The sequence below is a fragment of the Ips typographus genome, linkage group LG2 (genome assembly GCF_016097725.1).
Source record: "Ips typographus isolate SLU linkage group LG2, UJ_Ityp_2.0, whole genome shotgun sequence".
Lineage (NCBI taxonomy): Eukaryota > Metazoa > Arthropoda > Insecta > Coleoptera > Curculionidae > Ips > Ips typographus.
Genome location: NC_138423.1, coordinates 19,470,857 through 19,486,060, shown reverse-complemented (window position 1 = coordinate 19,486,060; position 15,204 = coordinate 19,470,857). Strand labels below are relative to the sequence as shown.

The following is a 15,204-nucleotide window of genomic DNA, read 5'->3' as shown; positions in this document are numbered from 1 at the left end:
TAAACCATTAATTCTATTCCCAATGGCAATGTTCTGCATTCCTTCATTAATAAACACTTTCTCTGCTCTAAACAATACATCAAATCCAGATCTTTCAATTTTTTGTACTGACATTAAATTATGTTTTAAATCTTGCACAAACAAAACATCTTTCAATGTTAAATCTACATAACCATGTTTCACTTTTTAACATTCTTTCAATATTTCCTATCTGTGATGCAAAAACTACGACTCTATTCTTAGCTATATTAATCTTAAGTGGTTTGTCTAACTTACGGCTTTCTTTGAAATAGTTTGCTACATTAACCATGTGATCAGTCGGTCCAGAATCCAAGTACCATTTAACAGTTCCTAGAGCAGCTTCTCCACTGGTCACCATGCATGCAGAGGTCAGGAATGCAAAACCATCCTCCTGTTCTTGGTCCTGGTCGACCTTGTTGAGAACCCCTAAGTATTGTCTCGGACCCATATTTTGACCATTCCCTTCAGTCCAACTATGCCCTTCTTCATATAATTTCCATGAGATTTTCCTGATCCTGATCCCTTTCCACGACTATTAAAACCTGAACTAGAATTTGTATTTACATAACTATCATTTTGATTCATTCTCTTGACTTCCTGATCCAACAATTTTCTTTTAACAAACTCTAATGTGAGTTTGTTTGGTTCCAAAGTTTCAAGGGCAGTAACAAGTGGATTTAGGCAACGTCAACGAAAGGTGGCAAACAATGTCAGTTTCTTCTAATTTGGCACCCACTGACTCACGAATGGTTTCTTCAAACTTCACAAAATGAGTTTCCAACAAGTCACCTTGAGATAGTTCCATTAATAATAGCTTTTTCCTCAAAAATAATTGACTGAAACATATTTTCCTCATTCTTGTTCTTGACATATTCCAAGTGGGAATTGGCAATGCACTGTATTAATATAATCTTGCACCTATTATTTTGTCTCTGGAATTCTTCATTCTAAACTTCCAGTGGTCAGAGTCCTTTCCAAATTGTGATATGCCCAACTTTTCCAGGGCTAACTCTTCTCCTAATACAGCCATTTTATTAATTAAATGTAGATCCCACACTTCCAGGAATAACTACATATTATACTTGTCTGGGCCCATAACCTGTAGCAATATTGGGCTTAAAAGACTATATTTTTTTATTGAATATAAAAGTTGTTAAGTAAAAGTATAGTATCAGTCCTTTAAGCCCAATATTTCTACATTTTTCTACGTCTGTTAGGACTACATTGGATGCTGAATTTTGCTTGTTCGTGGTCAATCTGTGCCAAAGTGTATTCTTTCGTCTCAAAACTCCGGTGTTGTTCTAGTCTGCATAAATGACACTTTTGCAATGTCGTGTCAATGTGAATGCAATGCAAAATGAATGCAATACTCTGTTTTGTTCGAGAGCACAGCTTCTCCATTAATATCTATATTCAGTTCATTAATGCAATAATTTCATTTGGAAAATAAAAAAAAGTTATTTCTTTAACGATGAATTGAAGAAAGGCACGAGTTTCGAATGTCAATGCGCCTTGTTCTCGTATCGAATGTAAAACATTGTCTTGTTCTGTATCTGGCAAACGGATCGGGTATATTGTTTTTAAATCACTTTGAATGTTAAACGAAGGTCAGTCTGTAAAAATCGCCGTCACGAATAATACAATTCGCATCAGTGCATTTTGATCTGACAGAAGTATTTTTCTAAATTGATTAAAAAAATAAAACTGTTATTGTAATTGATTTTGGTATGTCAGTGGTATATCAGATCAATTCTCTCTGAGTAGATGACTAACTTCTTCTATTTGTTCTCTAAAGTTTACATGTACAGCATTTGCATAAATCAGAGTACAATAGATGGTTTGTGATTGGTTAAAAAAGCAGATTTTAAGCCTAGAAAACAAACAGAAACATATCAATGACAGATATCCGGAATAATTGTTTATTTTACTGTAAAACTAATCTAAAATAAGATCGACATACTATTAAGACTAGACAGACAAGACCTATAAGGACGCTCCCACTTAGAATTTAAAACGGCGTGATCGAATGTGGATAAATCGATCGGTTTAAATCCGACTAGACATTAAAGTGGCGATTCACTTTCCATTTGCCGTTCCTCAATGATGTAATACCTTTTCGCACAACTTGGCGAATTTATCAATGGAAATTAAAATGCCACTTTGAGAAAATGCGCTGCGAAAATTGTTGTAAAACGTTTTGCAGCTTCGTGACCCTTCGGGGTTTGTAATGAAGTGATTTTTTCAACAACCGCCGCCTCTTTGAGCTAACGAGCTGCCTCATCTAAAACTAGTTAGTAATGGAATATTAATTAAACACCCCACGAACGGGTTAAATGATGTTGTTAACAATGCCAGCGTCCAAAGGAGGACCACGTGTATCTTTAATTGAATCTTATTGGTATGCACCCATCAATGGCTTTTCAGTTTTTTTTTAGTATGGGAAGCATTTCCTAGTAGAGTTATTTAATTTGAACTCAAAATTTATGGGATGGTTCCCCGAAAACGACTTGAGAAAGGCAAGATAATCATGGCTGGTTTACACGTTTAAACGCCCGGTAGAGTCAAGTAAATGCTGCTTGATACTTCGATTTAATTTGATTGGTGTCATCGGCTGATTAATGAACTCTATAAGGTCGATGTTTTGAAGCAGTGTTTATGTTTGGGTTGCATAAATTACGGCATATACGTGTGTGAAAGTAAACGGAAGAATCGATGAGTGAAGTCTCGTTTACTTTTAATGTCAATTCCACTATACGGTTTGGTAGTTGACCCTAAATGCAGGTGTGGAAAATTTAAAATTATCAAATCAACGGTAAACGGAAAAGAACGAGTACAAACAATAAAGATGGTGAACAAGTGACATCTGTCAGTTGGTCTGGTATAAGCAGGAGGGTCTGACCTACTTTGACAGCTAGTGGCGTTTCAAGATAAAAGATACTCCCTCTGGTGATCAGTTTTGAAAACACTTTCGGGCATTCCAGCTGTCATTTCTCCGTTTGTTTACGTTGATTTTGGTTAGGAATTTAGCACTGGTTTCATAAATATGAAGTGACAGTATCACATTATTTATAATTAGGTTAGGAATGGGTTGCCCGATTTTAGTTCAATTGGCGCTGCGATCCAAAACTGAGCCTGTAATGTCAGACATACGTCATTTTGTTGTTTTTGACTCTGACAGCTTCATTAAGGTTTGACGTTTACTGAAAACTATGTTTTGTTAGCTTTAAATTATATTTCATTCTTGTTTACAGCAACTGTTAACTTTTTTTACTTACTGCTGATTGTTAATAATGCGTTTTATTAACTGTCCAATAACCATCGAATACAATTTGAAACGCCTACCTCCGGTTAGTAATATGGGATGGTTATCACCTGTCTCTTAAATGTTATTTACGTAAAATGTCACGTGATAACTGTCAAAATTCTGATCACTACTTTTATTGAAATAAAGGTCTATTTCTCTACCACTTGTCAAGTTGAATGTAAGTACAACATATGCTCAGTTCATATTTGAATGTGATCAGGTGCAGACTCATTAGAGACCATTAATGGGTAAGTTAGCTTAAACTAGTTTTCCGTCCACCGTGTATTAACAGCCTTTTTTAATGGCCGATAACGAATGCATGATTTTTCAATTATTGTGCATAACCTCTCTAATGCTCATAGCACTATATCCTTTTTTATTTGTATGAAACAGAGAGAAATACACACATTCTATAGTTGACATCCATCATTACCGACAGAACTAACTGTCACTGTCATTGTCAAGGGTGCCTGTGATTTCGGTTTGCCGTGTTTAGTTAATTAGTTTTTTTCAATTTTATAAACGCATGAACGCAGTGATTTCGATTATTAATCGATTTCATTAATACACTCGTTGTTTAAATAACTATTAATTAACTAATGTAAAATTCTTGCCCATAAAAACCAATATGGCCAATATCATCATGGTTGTTTAGGGCAACGACCACAAACAATTGCTTCAATCAACAACAATCCTGCAACTTTTCCACTATTCCACCCATTATTGATCAATGGATTATTGCATGAATTCAAATAATGAAAACTGTCTTTTGCAAGACTGTGTTCCTACTGTGGATCCTGTTGTGACTCATCCGAAAATACCACGGCCCCCTAACGCCTTTATGCTATTCGCCAACGATCACCGCAAAACTATGGCTCATCTCTATCCGGCTGAATCGAACAAACAGATAAGCAGACGTCTCGGACAAACGTGGAAAGAACTGAACCTAGTGGAACGAAATTTCTACTTTCAAAGAGCCAAGGATATCGACCTGGAGCACAAACGTAAATATCCAGGGTACGTTTACAATCCGAAAGATGCCCGAGTGAGAAAAGCGATTAAATCAACGCTACGAGACAGATCGTATCAGATGTTGCCGCGTTCTTCGATCCGTAAGAACAGTTGCATGGAATTCTACCAGGATTTTGGTCAAAACTGCAATCAACAACCTAGAACGTATGAATCAACTGATTTAGATTCATCAAAACCGTGCACCATAACATCTGCTACACAAAACGCCATAACCCACGCGAACATTTTTGGTCTCACCGAGGAAGATCGCCAGTTGTTCGAAAATGAAAAACCTATTCTGGATGCTGCAGAAAGTTACAATAAAATGGGGAAATTTGAAGAGGTGATGCGAAGCAGCTATTTGCCGATCAGCACCACCAAGTTTATACAAGATCCGGGATTGTTTACCAACAACGTGAATTACCACAAGGAGTACATTATCAAGTATTTCAACCACATTCCGGACTATGAGACTTACAATGTGGTCACTGGAGATGGAATCAGTTTTCCTTATGTGATCATAGGTAATCAATCTTATCGTCAATAAGTACACATTCCACTGAAATGTTCATAGTTTAAAGTTTAAATAAATCATGTTATTTTTTAGTGTTTAATCACCGCCCTCTGTACAAGAAAGCCTAGAATGTCACTTTTAATGGCGGCGTTAGCGGTTTTCGTTTTGTACACAAACCTATGCAGATGCAGTAGAAAATATGTTTTTTTTTATTTTTTCGTGTAGTTGATTAGAAGTTGTGAGTGAAAAATCAAAGAACGCTTCATTCCTGATCCAGATATGTATAGATATGGCTTTTTATACCATATAAAGTCCAGCCAAAGCAAGTTTGGTTAGAACCCTTTGTCCTGGAAAGTACAACAAACTATGTAAAACCTGCTCAATCAAAGAAAATTTGGAAATCCTTGAAGCTAGGTAAGCAAAACTGGTAAATGGGTTTTATATTATTACCAAGACCTTTCTTTTAAAATGTAAATGTGCCAATGGAACTTCTAAAAGCTGTCCTGTTTCTTGAGAGTAAACCTTTGTTGCTCTCAAAATGCAGGCGGCCTCAAAATGTAACTCACATACCTATGCATGTAAGAGGCAATAAGTTTACTGAATGAGAAAGCATATTGTACTTACCACTGAGTATTGTGTTGGAGTAAAATCATTCCAGTTCAAAGCTTTCAACCACTGTTGGGTTCGAGCAGGGTCTTTTGGAAAGTAAAAGACTGACACTTTTGGGCCTTTCACCAAATTGCTTTTACAATTTGGCAAACAACAAGTGGACGGCATATTGTAGAGGCAATAGAATTTAAGTTAAAAAACCAACAACAAATTATAGAACAATGAAGGTTAATAGTAAGTTATTGAAACAATAACAATAGTGATAACACAATAAAATGAACACAAACTACACTTTCACTAGAACAATAACCATATAAACAACAATAAATAATAGCAAACAAAAATTACTTTGGCAAGTAATCCCAAGTCTTGATTTTAAACCATAAAAATTTATTTAATCATCGAAAAACTCAATTTCCACGATACAAACAAATGCAAACTGTCAACCACTATTTCGGCCATATTGGAATTTTTGGCATGCACCTTCTTGGCTGTCTTGTACAGAGGGCGGTGGTTTAATGCATCTATTCATGACATTTGAGAGACAGGTTTTTACGTGACACGATCGATTTTTGTATTTTTAAACAACTATGACGTTTTCTGACTTGTGGCCAATGGATGTATCTATTGCTCTGATTACTAGTTGGAGATTCTCTCTGCAAACAGACCTATTGTACCAAAGTTTTACAAAAAACATGCCAATAGAAGTGTTATTCATTTGACAGGTGCTCCATATGACCATTTTTAATATAAACTGGTCTTTCACTGCGATTGTACAAAAAAACATGTTCTCATGAGGAAATTCTTTTGATTTTACATGTTTTTCACTGCATTGGGGTATTGCAAACATGCCTATGAATATAATACATGTAGCTTTGACTAGAAATTGACACTAAACTATCTAAATTCCGCACTTCCATTAAAAACCAATTACCATTAGACTGCTAATGGATATTCATCTGTTCATCAAAGTAAAAACTCAGCAAGACGTTTACGACTGATTTGCATACAGATTTATCTGTGTAACTTATATGGGCTATCTCCAACTAATTGCTTTTCTGTGAAATCGCGTTAGGTTGACACTTTTATTTCACATGGTTAACTGATTTTATCTGTCTGAAAGTTACAATCAAAAAGACCGTCCATAAAATTTTCACTCAGGCGCATCCAATTTGAAATTACATAGGTACGGCCTCGCTTATGCGATGAAAGGGTTCTCAGGAGACTGTAAAATTTTTGGTTAACGATAACAAGAAAAAAAACACGTTCACTAAACCAAATTAATATTATTTACTTACGTCAACCAGACAACAATGTCTGAAACCATTTTTGGGCGAAATCTCATGGTTAAAACTAGATTCGAAAATGTCAGCTACGTGATCAGAATAAATATCTTTCAATCAAACATGCAAATGGGCCTCTTTAAACGTACGTGCGATAAGTATCAATGAACGAGGCGCAATTTGTTACGTTGTGTGTGCCTTTACCTTTAACGGTACCCACTTTACCACTCGAAACTCGAGAAGAGATGCACTTTTCTTGTTTCCGGTTATCGTATCTCTTTTTTGGTGTCATTACGTCATTAACTTGTTCAAATATTGAATAAATGTACTGACAGAAAAACGTCGGTCATGAAAAGTTATTACGGTCGTTGAGGTGGTCTTGGACCCACCACAGCACCATCAAAAAGTCTGGAATATTGCAAATATTTCTTTAAAACAAGGTCTCAACCCCGTAATAAGTCAACCAAAACAAACCCCAAATACTTCACTTTGAAAGGTAGGTACTCCTGCTATTTGCAACCTATCTATGTTTTACCCTTTTTCACAAACCAATCCAATCCTACACTTTGAAGGAATTCTTGCTATAAGGCAACTTATCTCTGACACCCTACTATATGCTCAAGAATCACTACGTGTAATATACGTGGTACAATTGACAATAACTGTCATATTTTCAAAACTCCAGCACCTCGTAAATCCCTTCAACCCAATTGGAGGGTCTCTATGGTATGTATTTTTTCTCTAATTCTACTTATTGTTATAGTAAATAAGAGCGCGTAACGTGAAGGTGAGGTTTGCAAGTATACTAGGGTCAACCAATACAATACCAACCATGCAAAGTATACCAACTTTCTTAATTCACACCTAACACCCTGTATATTCAGATTTTAAAACCAATTAACTATACACGATTTTATAACTTTATTTGAATGAATGATATAAAAAACATTCTAATAAGTAAGTTCCTATGTACCTATTTGCTAATTTAACTATTCATAACTCATCTTGAAAGGTTTATCCACCTTTAACAATGGTAGCAGTAACAATAATAGATGTAACCTCAATATGATGTTAAATTGTTATCTATTTTTTCTGTGTTCTAAAATTAATCAAATTTTCGTACTGCATTAAATGGTGTTTTTGACTGTAAACTTGTAAAAGTGTGTATATTGTTGAATTGGTCTCTTAAAATCTGAAGTAATGTGTGCCCAAATTGATTCTACATGTATTGGAATCTCGGTAACCGGAAGAGCTACAGAGTCGGTTAAATGGGGAAAGTTTTAGAGAATTTTATGCTAAACTTATTTCCTGTTTCAAAATTAAATTATCTTTCTCCGTTTTCCGGAAAATTGGGAAAACGTCAGAGGCTGCATTTTAAACAATTGCTTACAGCTTTTTAACAAAGCCAAAGAGAGAAAAAAATAAATAAATAAATTTTTGCATTTTTAGAAAGCGCTTAAAAATTCCTTTTCAATGATGTACTTGATGATGGTATTATTTAGTTTCTAAAGGTCAGAAAAACGTTTTTTAAAGTTGGCCTTAGAAAATGTCGCCGCCATTATGAAAAACAATTGACAATCAGTGTGCTACTAATTTTTATAATTTACAAAATCGGAACAAAAATGTTCTATTTATTGACTCCATTACTTGATTTTTGTGTACAGAAAAATGTAAAATTTGACTGACATTATACAAAAAACAAAAAACTGTTATATTTTTAAGGGATTTCAAAAAATGCAAAAATTCAAGATGGCGGCCATAAGAATTTACAAAGTTGTCATCCATATCTCAGAAACAAATGACGATAGATTTTTTCTAATAACTAAAAAAGTGCCTTAATAATGTCTTAGTTTCAAAACTCTCTTTGGCTTTGTTAAAGAGCTGTAAGCAATTGTTTAAAATGCAGCCTCTAAAGTTTTCTAAATTTTCCGGAAAATGGAGAAAGACATTTGGAAACCGTAAATTAAGTTTTACATGAAATTCTCTAAAACTTTCCCCATTTGACCGACTAATTTGGGACACACAATACAGGGGGTTAGGTTTGAATTAAGAAAGTTGATATACTTTGTGACTGACCCTGTATACTTGAAAATCTCGTTTCACCCTCACGTCATGCGCTTTTATTTACTTTAATGTCCGACAGGGCTATTATTTCTATCAATAATGACATCTATTAAGGTCAATTATCTAAGAAATACTGCCCAAGGGCGTTATTTTTCCTAATGGCCTCGTGTTCTGACCTATCGACCTAATGCATTATTGTCCTTATATCCCCTTGGTATCTTAATTACTATAATAATATGCAAACTTTGAGAAAAATAAAATCAGCAGTTTTCGAGATATTTGCAATATTCCAGACTTTTTGGACACCCGGTATTGTAGTAAAGGACGTTCCATTTACAGTTTAGGACGTTGAAACTTGTTCTGTTAGCAAGACAGAGGTGTACAATAATACCTCATGTTTCAATCAGTAACACCATGTACCACAAACTTAGTAAATATCAACAAAAATATTAACGAAATGGTACCAAAGTACTAAAGTAGTAGTGGCTTGAGTGGTTTTTAGTTTTTTAAACGATTATTTCCCTCATTGTACTAGCAGCCAATAAAATTCAATGAACCTTTCTAGTTCGACCAATGAGAGCCGTTATATACTGAATAAATCCCTAGTTGCTAAAATTTTACACTGAATAAACACCTCCTACCTTTTTCGAATACGTTTTTTTGAAGAACATTTGATATTAAACGAAACGGGATTTAGACACATATAAAATTTAAGCTATTTTCTTCAATATTAACAATTAATAAATCACTATAACGTAGTTTCCATTAAAAAATTACATAAATTAAAATATTATGACGTCTGATTGTCAATCTAAAATGTAAACAAAAATATACATGGCTGAACGAAAATCTGTCGTCTGCTGGGGTGAGTTCAATATTATCATTAATTTTATCGCGTTTAGTTTAGTATTTGTGTTCTAACTAAGGTGTTTTCTTGTTAATAAACTAAAATGTGAGTTTTCAGGAAATAATCTTGACATATACCCCTCGGCGTTCACGTTTTATCACGTAAAATGTGCATTGGTAGGTTTTTTGCAAAATTTTTCTTTTAGGCAAATGGTTTCGACTAAATAATTCTTTGGAAAAAATCCTTCGACCTGCGGTCTCAGGGTTTTATCGTCGAATTATTTAGTCTCAATCATTTTCCAAGCAAAATTTTGCAAAAAATCACCTATTCACAGTTTACCCGATAAAACTTGAACGTCTCGGGATATAAACAAAACCTAACCTAAAACACTATTTGCTTTTGCCGAGAAATCAATGAATGACTTGATTCATCTAATCTTGAAACAACTATAACGAGGCAAGTGACGCCACTGACCTTACACAACCGAACCATTGTTGAGCGTTTTGTTTATTGTTTTTTAATCGGTTATCTCCACAGAGTCATAAATTGTATAACGTTTCAGCGGTGGTACTCAACTAGTACAAAAGTAAACGCACTCAAACGAGTGTTGACCAATCGGAACGTGACTCCGTGACTGCACAAAGCCAAAACTAAACGCCGGAACTTGTACCATTAAAAAAAACTTTTTTTTGAGATTATCTTTATGCTTGTTGAGTGGCTTGATTGATTGCCCGGACCACTTCAGCGCTCATTAGTTGCGTGTTTGAAGTTTATTTTATGGGTGATTAAGTCCCGATGATTTGTCGAGAAGAAAGCGGCGAGTGCACTCACATTTTTTGGTAATTTGTCCGGTTGCAATGTTGCCAAACTTTCTCAGAGAAAAAGAAGTTACAGTATTGACGCCCCTTTAAGACCTTTGATGGTAATCGGACGCGACATGATACCACGATTTCGTCTTGACCGCGACCTAAATAAACATTAATCAAGTTTATACGGGGAGATAATTGTTCGATAAGTATCTTCGGTTCAGGAAACGAGTCCGATTATATACTTTAAACCCTTCGAAGTTGACCGTCTATCTATCGACCCAAATCGACCTACGTGATTTTTGAAAGAGGTAAGCATTTAGTGTACATTGTTGCCAGAGTTCTGTTTATTTTAAATTCATTTAAAATGTTTTAAAATGTATTCTTTGGTTTATTTAGTTAACAGTTTGTGTGAACTTAATAATTTTTGTTCACTACCAACTACTAGGTTTGTTTGCTCAAAAAATCTCCAATTACTCGTAGCTCATAGTAGTTAAAGAAATACATGTACAGCCATTGACCAGAAGATACAGTCACATGAGAATTCAACCAATGAAATATATCTCTCTCTAACAATAGGTCGGTAAATGGCTTTACAAAATGTCTCCTATGTCCGGCTCTCATAAAAAGAATGTTGAATAATACAGGGTGTTACAAATTCGATGCATATTAGCATTGCTATCTCAGAAACTATAGTTGATAGGCTATAGTTAAATTGAGCATTTTATTGCTAAATAATTTGGTAAAAAAAATCCAAAACATTTTTATTACTTCCGGAGATATCCGACAAAAACCGAAAAAGTCAAATTTCTCATCAATGATAAAGTGGTACAAAAAATTTGAATTTTGGAAAAATTTTGTCGGATATCTCTGGATGTAGGTAATTCAAATTTTTTGAAGTTTGTTTTACCAAATCATTTAGCAATTAAAACTATAGTTTCTGACATAGGAATGCTAATACCTCGAATTTGTATCACCCTGTATACTATTAAATAAAAAATCATGTAGAAACAATTAATTTAATCACGGAATGTCAATCACCTAAAAACTCCTAAAATGCACCAAGATCAATTTTTTAGGTTCCGGTTAAACGTTACTAGGGCTGTTTGCTGAGGCAGTTTCAAACTAGTTTTCAACCCAAAATCGATGAGATATCGGTTGTAATTGGTTGAACTGTCACGTGGCAATGACATTTCCTGACTTGTAGCCAATGACTGCACGGGATTCTCTCTGCGAACAAACCTAGCACAATATAGTAAAGAGTACTTTCGCTATACTGTCCGATCTAGTAACGTGAGTCTGAAAGTTATCAGATTAGAGTTCCGTTAATCTGGAGTTTAAACTCTAAAATAATTGAGATTGTGCAGTCAAACCTCACAACAATGTTGTACAAGACGCTGGAAACTCATTTTCCTGTTGTGAAACATGTTTTGCCTTGTAGTACAAGTAGGAGTATAGCGTCTTGTACAAGATTGTTTCAATACAAATGTATCATTCCTTAGTGGACTCATAGCTTTATAAACCTTAACCTAACCTAACCTTTATTTTTTATAGTTGTATACTTTGTCATTACACTTAATTTTTTGATGCGACGTACTAATGTTGGCAAATAATAAAACATTACCTGACTAAGAACTATTATTATTATATTTGGATTTTAAAAAATATAAAATACACTAAGATGTATCATATAACTCTCAGTTATGTAAAGCTTGGTTCACATGAATCCGGAACATTCGCTGTGTTTGACAGTCAAGGACAAAATCGCCTGTAAAACCCATTTGTGGTGTGAAAATGACAGTTTTAAGCACATTTTTGGAATCCTCATTAAATTTCCTATCCACTAACCTAAAAATACACTACCAAATTGAGTAAAGTCAGAGAGAAAAACAGTGTCAAAATTTGAACTAACAGAAACATAGTTTGAAAGAACAGTCAAGGACAAAATCGCCTGTAAAACCCATTTGTGGTGTGAAAATGACAGTTTTAAGTACATTTTTGGAATCCTCATTAAATTTCCTATCCACTAACCTAAAAAAACACTACCAAATTGAGTACAGTCAGAGAGAAAAACAGTGTCAAAATTTGAACTAACAGAAACATAGTTTGAAAGGACAGTCAAGGACAAAATCGCCTGTAAAACCCACTTGGAGTGAAAAAATGACCGTTTTAAGCACATTTTTGGAATCCTCATTAAATTTCCTATCCACTAACCTAAAAATACACTACCAAATTGAGTAAAGTCAGAGAGAAAAACAGTGTCAAAATTTGAACTAACAGAAACATAGTTTGAAAGAACAGTCAAGGACAAAATCGCCTGTAAAACCCATTTGTGGTGTGAAAATGACAGTTTTAAGTACATTTTTGGAATCCTCATTAAATTTCCTATCCACTAACCTAAAAAAACATTACCAAATTGAGTACAGTCAGAGAGAAAAACAGTGTCAAAATTTGAACTAACAGAAACATAGTTTGAAAGGACAGTCAAGGACAAAATCACCTGTAAAACCCACTTGAAGTGAAAAAATGACCGTTTTAAGCACATTTTTGGAATCCTCATTAAATTCCCTATCCACTAACCTAAGAAAACACTACCAAATTGAGTAAAGTCAGAAAGAAAAACAGTGTCAAAATTTGAACTAACAGAAACATAGTTTGAAAGGACAGTCAAGGACAAAATCGCCTGTAAACCCATTTGTGGTGTGAAAATGACAGTTTTAAGTACATTTTTGGAATCCTCATTAAATTTCCTATCCACTAACCTAAAAAAACACTACCAAATTGAGTACAGTCAGAGAGAAAAACAGTGTCAAAATTTGAACTAACAGAAACATAGTTTGAAAGGACAGTCAAGGACAAAATCGCCTGTAAAACCCACTTGGAGTGAAAAAATGACCGTTTTAAGCACATTTTTGGAATCCTCATTAAATTTCCTATCCACTAACCTAAAAAAACACTACCAAATTGAGTACAGTCAGAGAAAGAAAAACAGTGTCAAAGTTTGAACTAACAGAAACATAGTTTGAAAGGACAGTCAAGGACAAAATCGCCTGTAAAACCCACTTGTAGTGTGAAAATGACAGTTTTAAGCACATTTTTGAAATCCTCATTAAATTTCCTATCCAATAGCCTAAAAAAAATCACTAAATTCGGTACAGTCAGGGAGAAAAGTGCTGCCAAAGTTTGAAAACACAGTCAGCGACAAAATCGTCTGTTAAACTCACTTCGAGTGAGAAAATGACAGTTTTAAGCACATTTTTGGAATCCTCATTAAATTTCCTATCTACTAACCTAAAAAAACACTACCAAATTGAGTACAGTCAGAGAGAAAAACAGTGTCAAAGTTTGAACTAACAGAAACACAGTTTGAAAGGACAGTCAAGGACAAAATCGCCTGTAAAACCCATTTGTGGTGTGAAACTGACAGTTTTAAGTACATTTTTGGAATCCTCATTAAATTTCCTATCCAATGGTCTAAAAAAACACTAAAAAATCGAGTATAGTCAGAAAAACAGTGTCAAAATTTGAACTGCTAGAAACACAGTTTGAAAGGACAGTCAAGGACAAAATCGCCTGTAAAACCCACTTGTATTAACACTATTCCGTCAACCATTCCGCAGCTGTGTCACTCGGCACATGTGAACGACAAGGAGTTTTCCGTGCGTAAAAAGCATTCATTCCGCACCCCGCGCTCCTTTATAATTCCGTATACATGAGAACCGAGCTTAAGTAGAGTAATAATAACTTATTTAAGTAGATAATAGGACATACTATAATAACAATAGATTTAAACTTAACCTGAATTGTCCCAGTCCATTCATACTATTTCTGATATTTACTTCAAAATTACTAATAAACTTTTGTTTGACAACAAACCAACTGTAACAGAGGGTCATTGTCGCATAATTCTGAGACCAAATTTCCTTTTCACGGTTTAACAACCGGTCGGAGTCCTTGTCCTTAACCTCGGTGGTTATGTAACCCCTAAAACTCATTTTACCCATTAGCACCTTTTAGGATTCGCTTTTAACGTTAGGTTACCACGATCAGGAGTGCAGAAGCTTAAGGTTGACGTCACCGTTTACACGACGAACCGCAGTTGAAAACGGATCCATTCACCTGGCAGGTTTTCGGTCGGGGCATCATCGGTTGCTCCAACTAGTCTCGACAATTCGTTGATTTACTTGTGTGATTTGACGATCAAATAATTTTAAGGTTAGGAGGAAATAAAAAGTCCAAAAGTTTATTGATTAGTGTTGTAATACCGAGACTTTCGTGAAATTAAAGGATTTTTCTGCACCAAACTGGAAAGCTTGCAACACTTGGTGGTAAACAAAGGCGGAAACGGAAAGTTCCAATCAAACTTTGGCTGGTGAACTACAACCACATTCAATTTTAATTATCTGGAAAGAACATCACAGATAGGTGATTCATTGACATCCCAATACCATCAACGTTTCAAGAATTATTCACTAAACTATGCAAGAACAAATGTTGTACAACAGTGGTTCAACACAGAAGCGACACTTTGACAACAATGCATTTCATATGGCAAAGTTTAACTAGAAGTTGCAGTTAAACTAAACTGTCATAGGAGAGATACGTTATCATGTCATATATATGACAGTTGACATCAAAATAACTCATTCACTTACCATACTTTGACATTTTGCAAATTTTGCAACTAATAGGTCTGTTTGCAATTCCAAACTGGTTTCCAACTGAAAATCAAAAAATTTTGGCTA

General features: G+C 34.7%; 2 protein-coding genes across 7 annotated transcripts in view; both read left to right on the top strand.

Moving 5' to 3' along the window:
* The window catches only part of Ppn (proteoglycan-like sulfated glycoprotein papilin), a 61,390-nt gene that overhangs the window by 15,986 nt on the left and 30,200 nt on the right, over positions 1 to 15,204 (top strand). The window lies entirely within an intron of this gene.
* Positions 3,971 to 5,146, top strand: LOC145725241 (uncharacterized). The gene is made up of 2 exons (XM_081973924.1): positions 3,971 to 4,860; positions 4,944 to 5,146. The coding sequence occupies exons 1-2, from the start codon at positions 4,056 to 4,058 to the stop codon at positions 4,976 to 4,978; spliced, it is 840 nt and encodes a 279-aa protein (XP_081830050.1). The 5' UTR covers positions 3,971 to 4,055; the 3' UTR covers positions 4,979 to 5,146.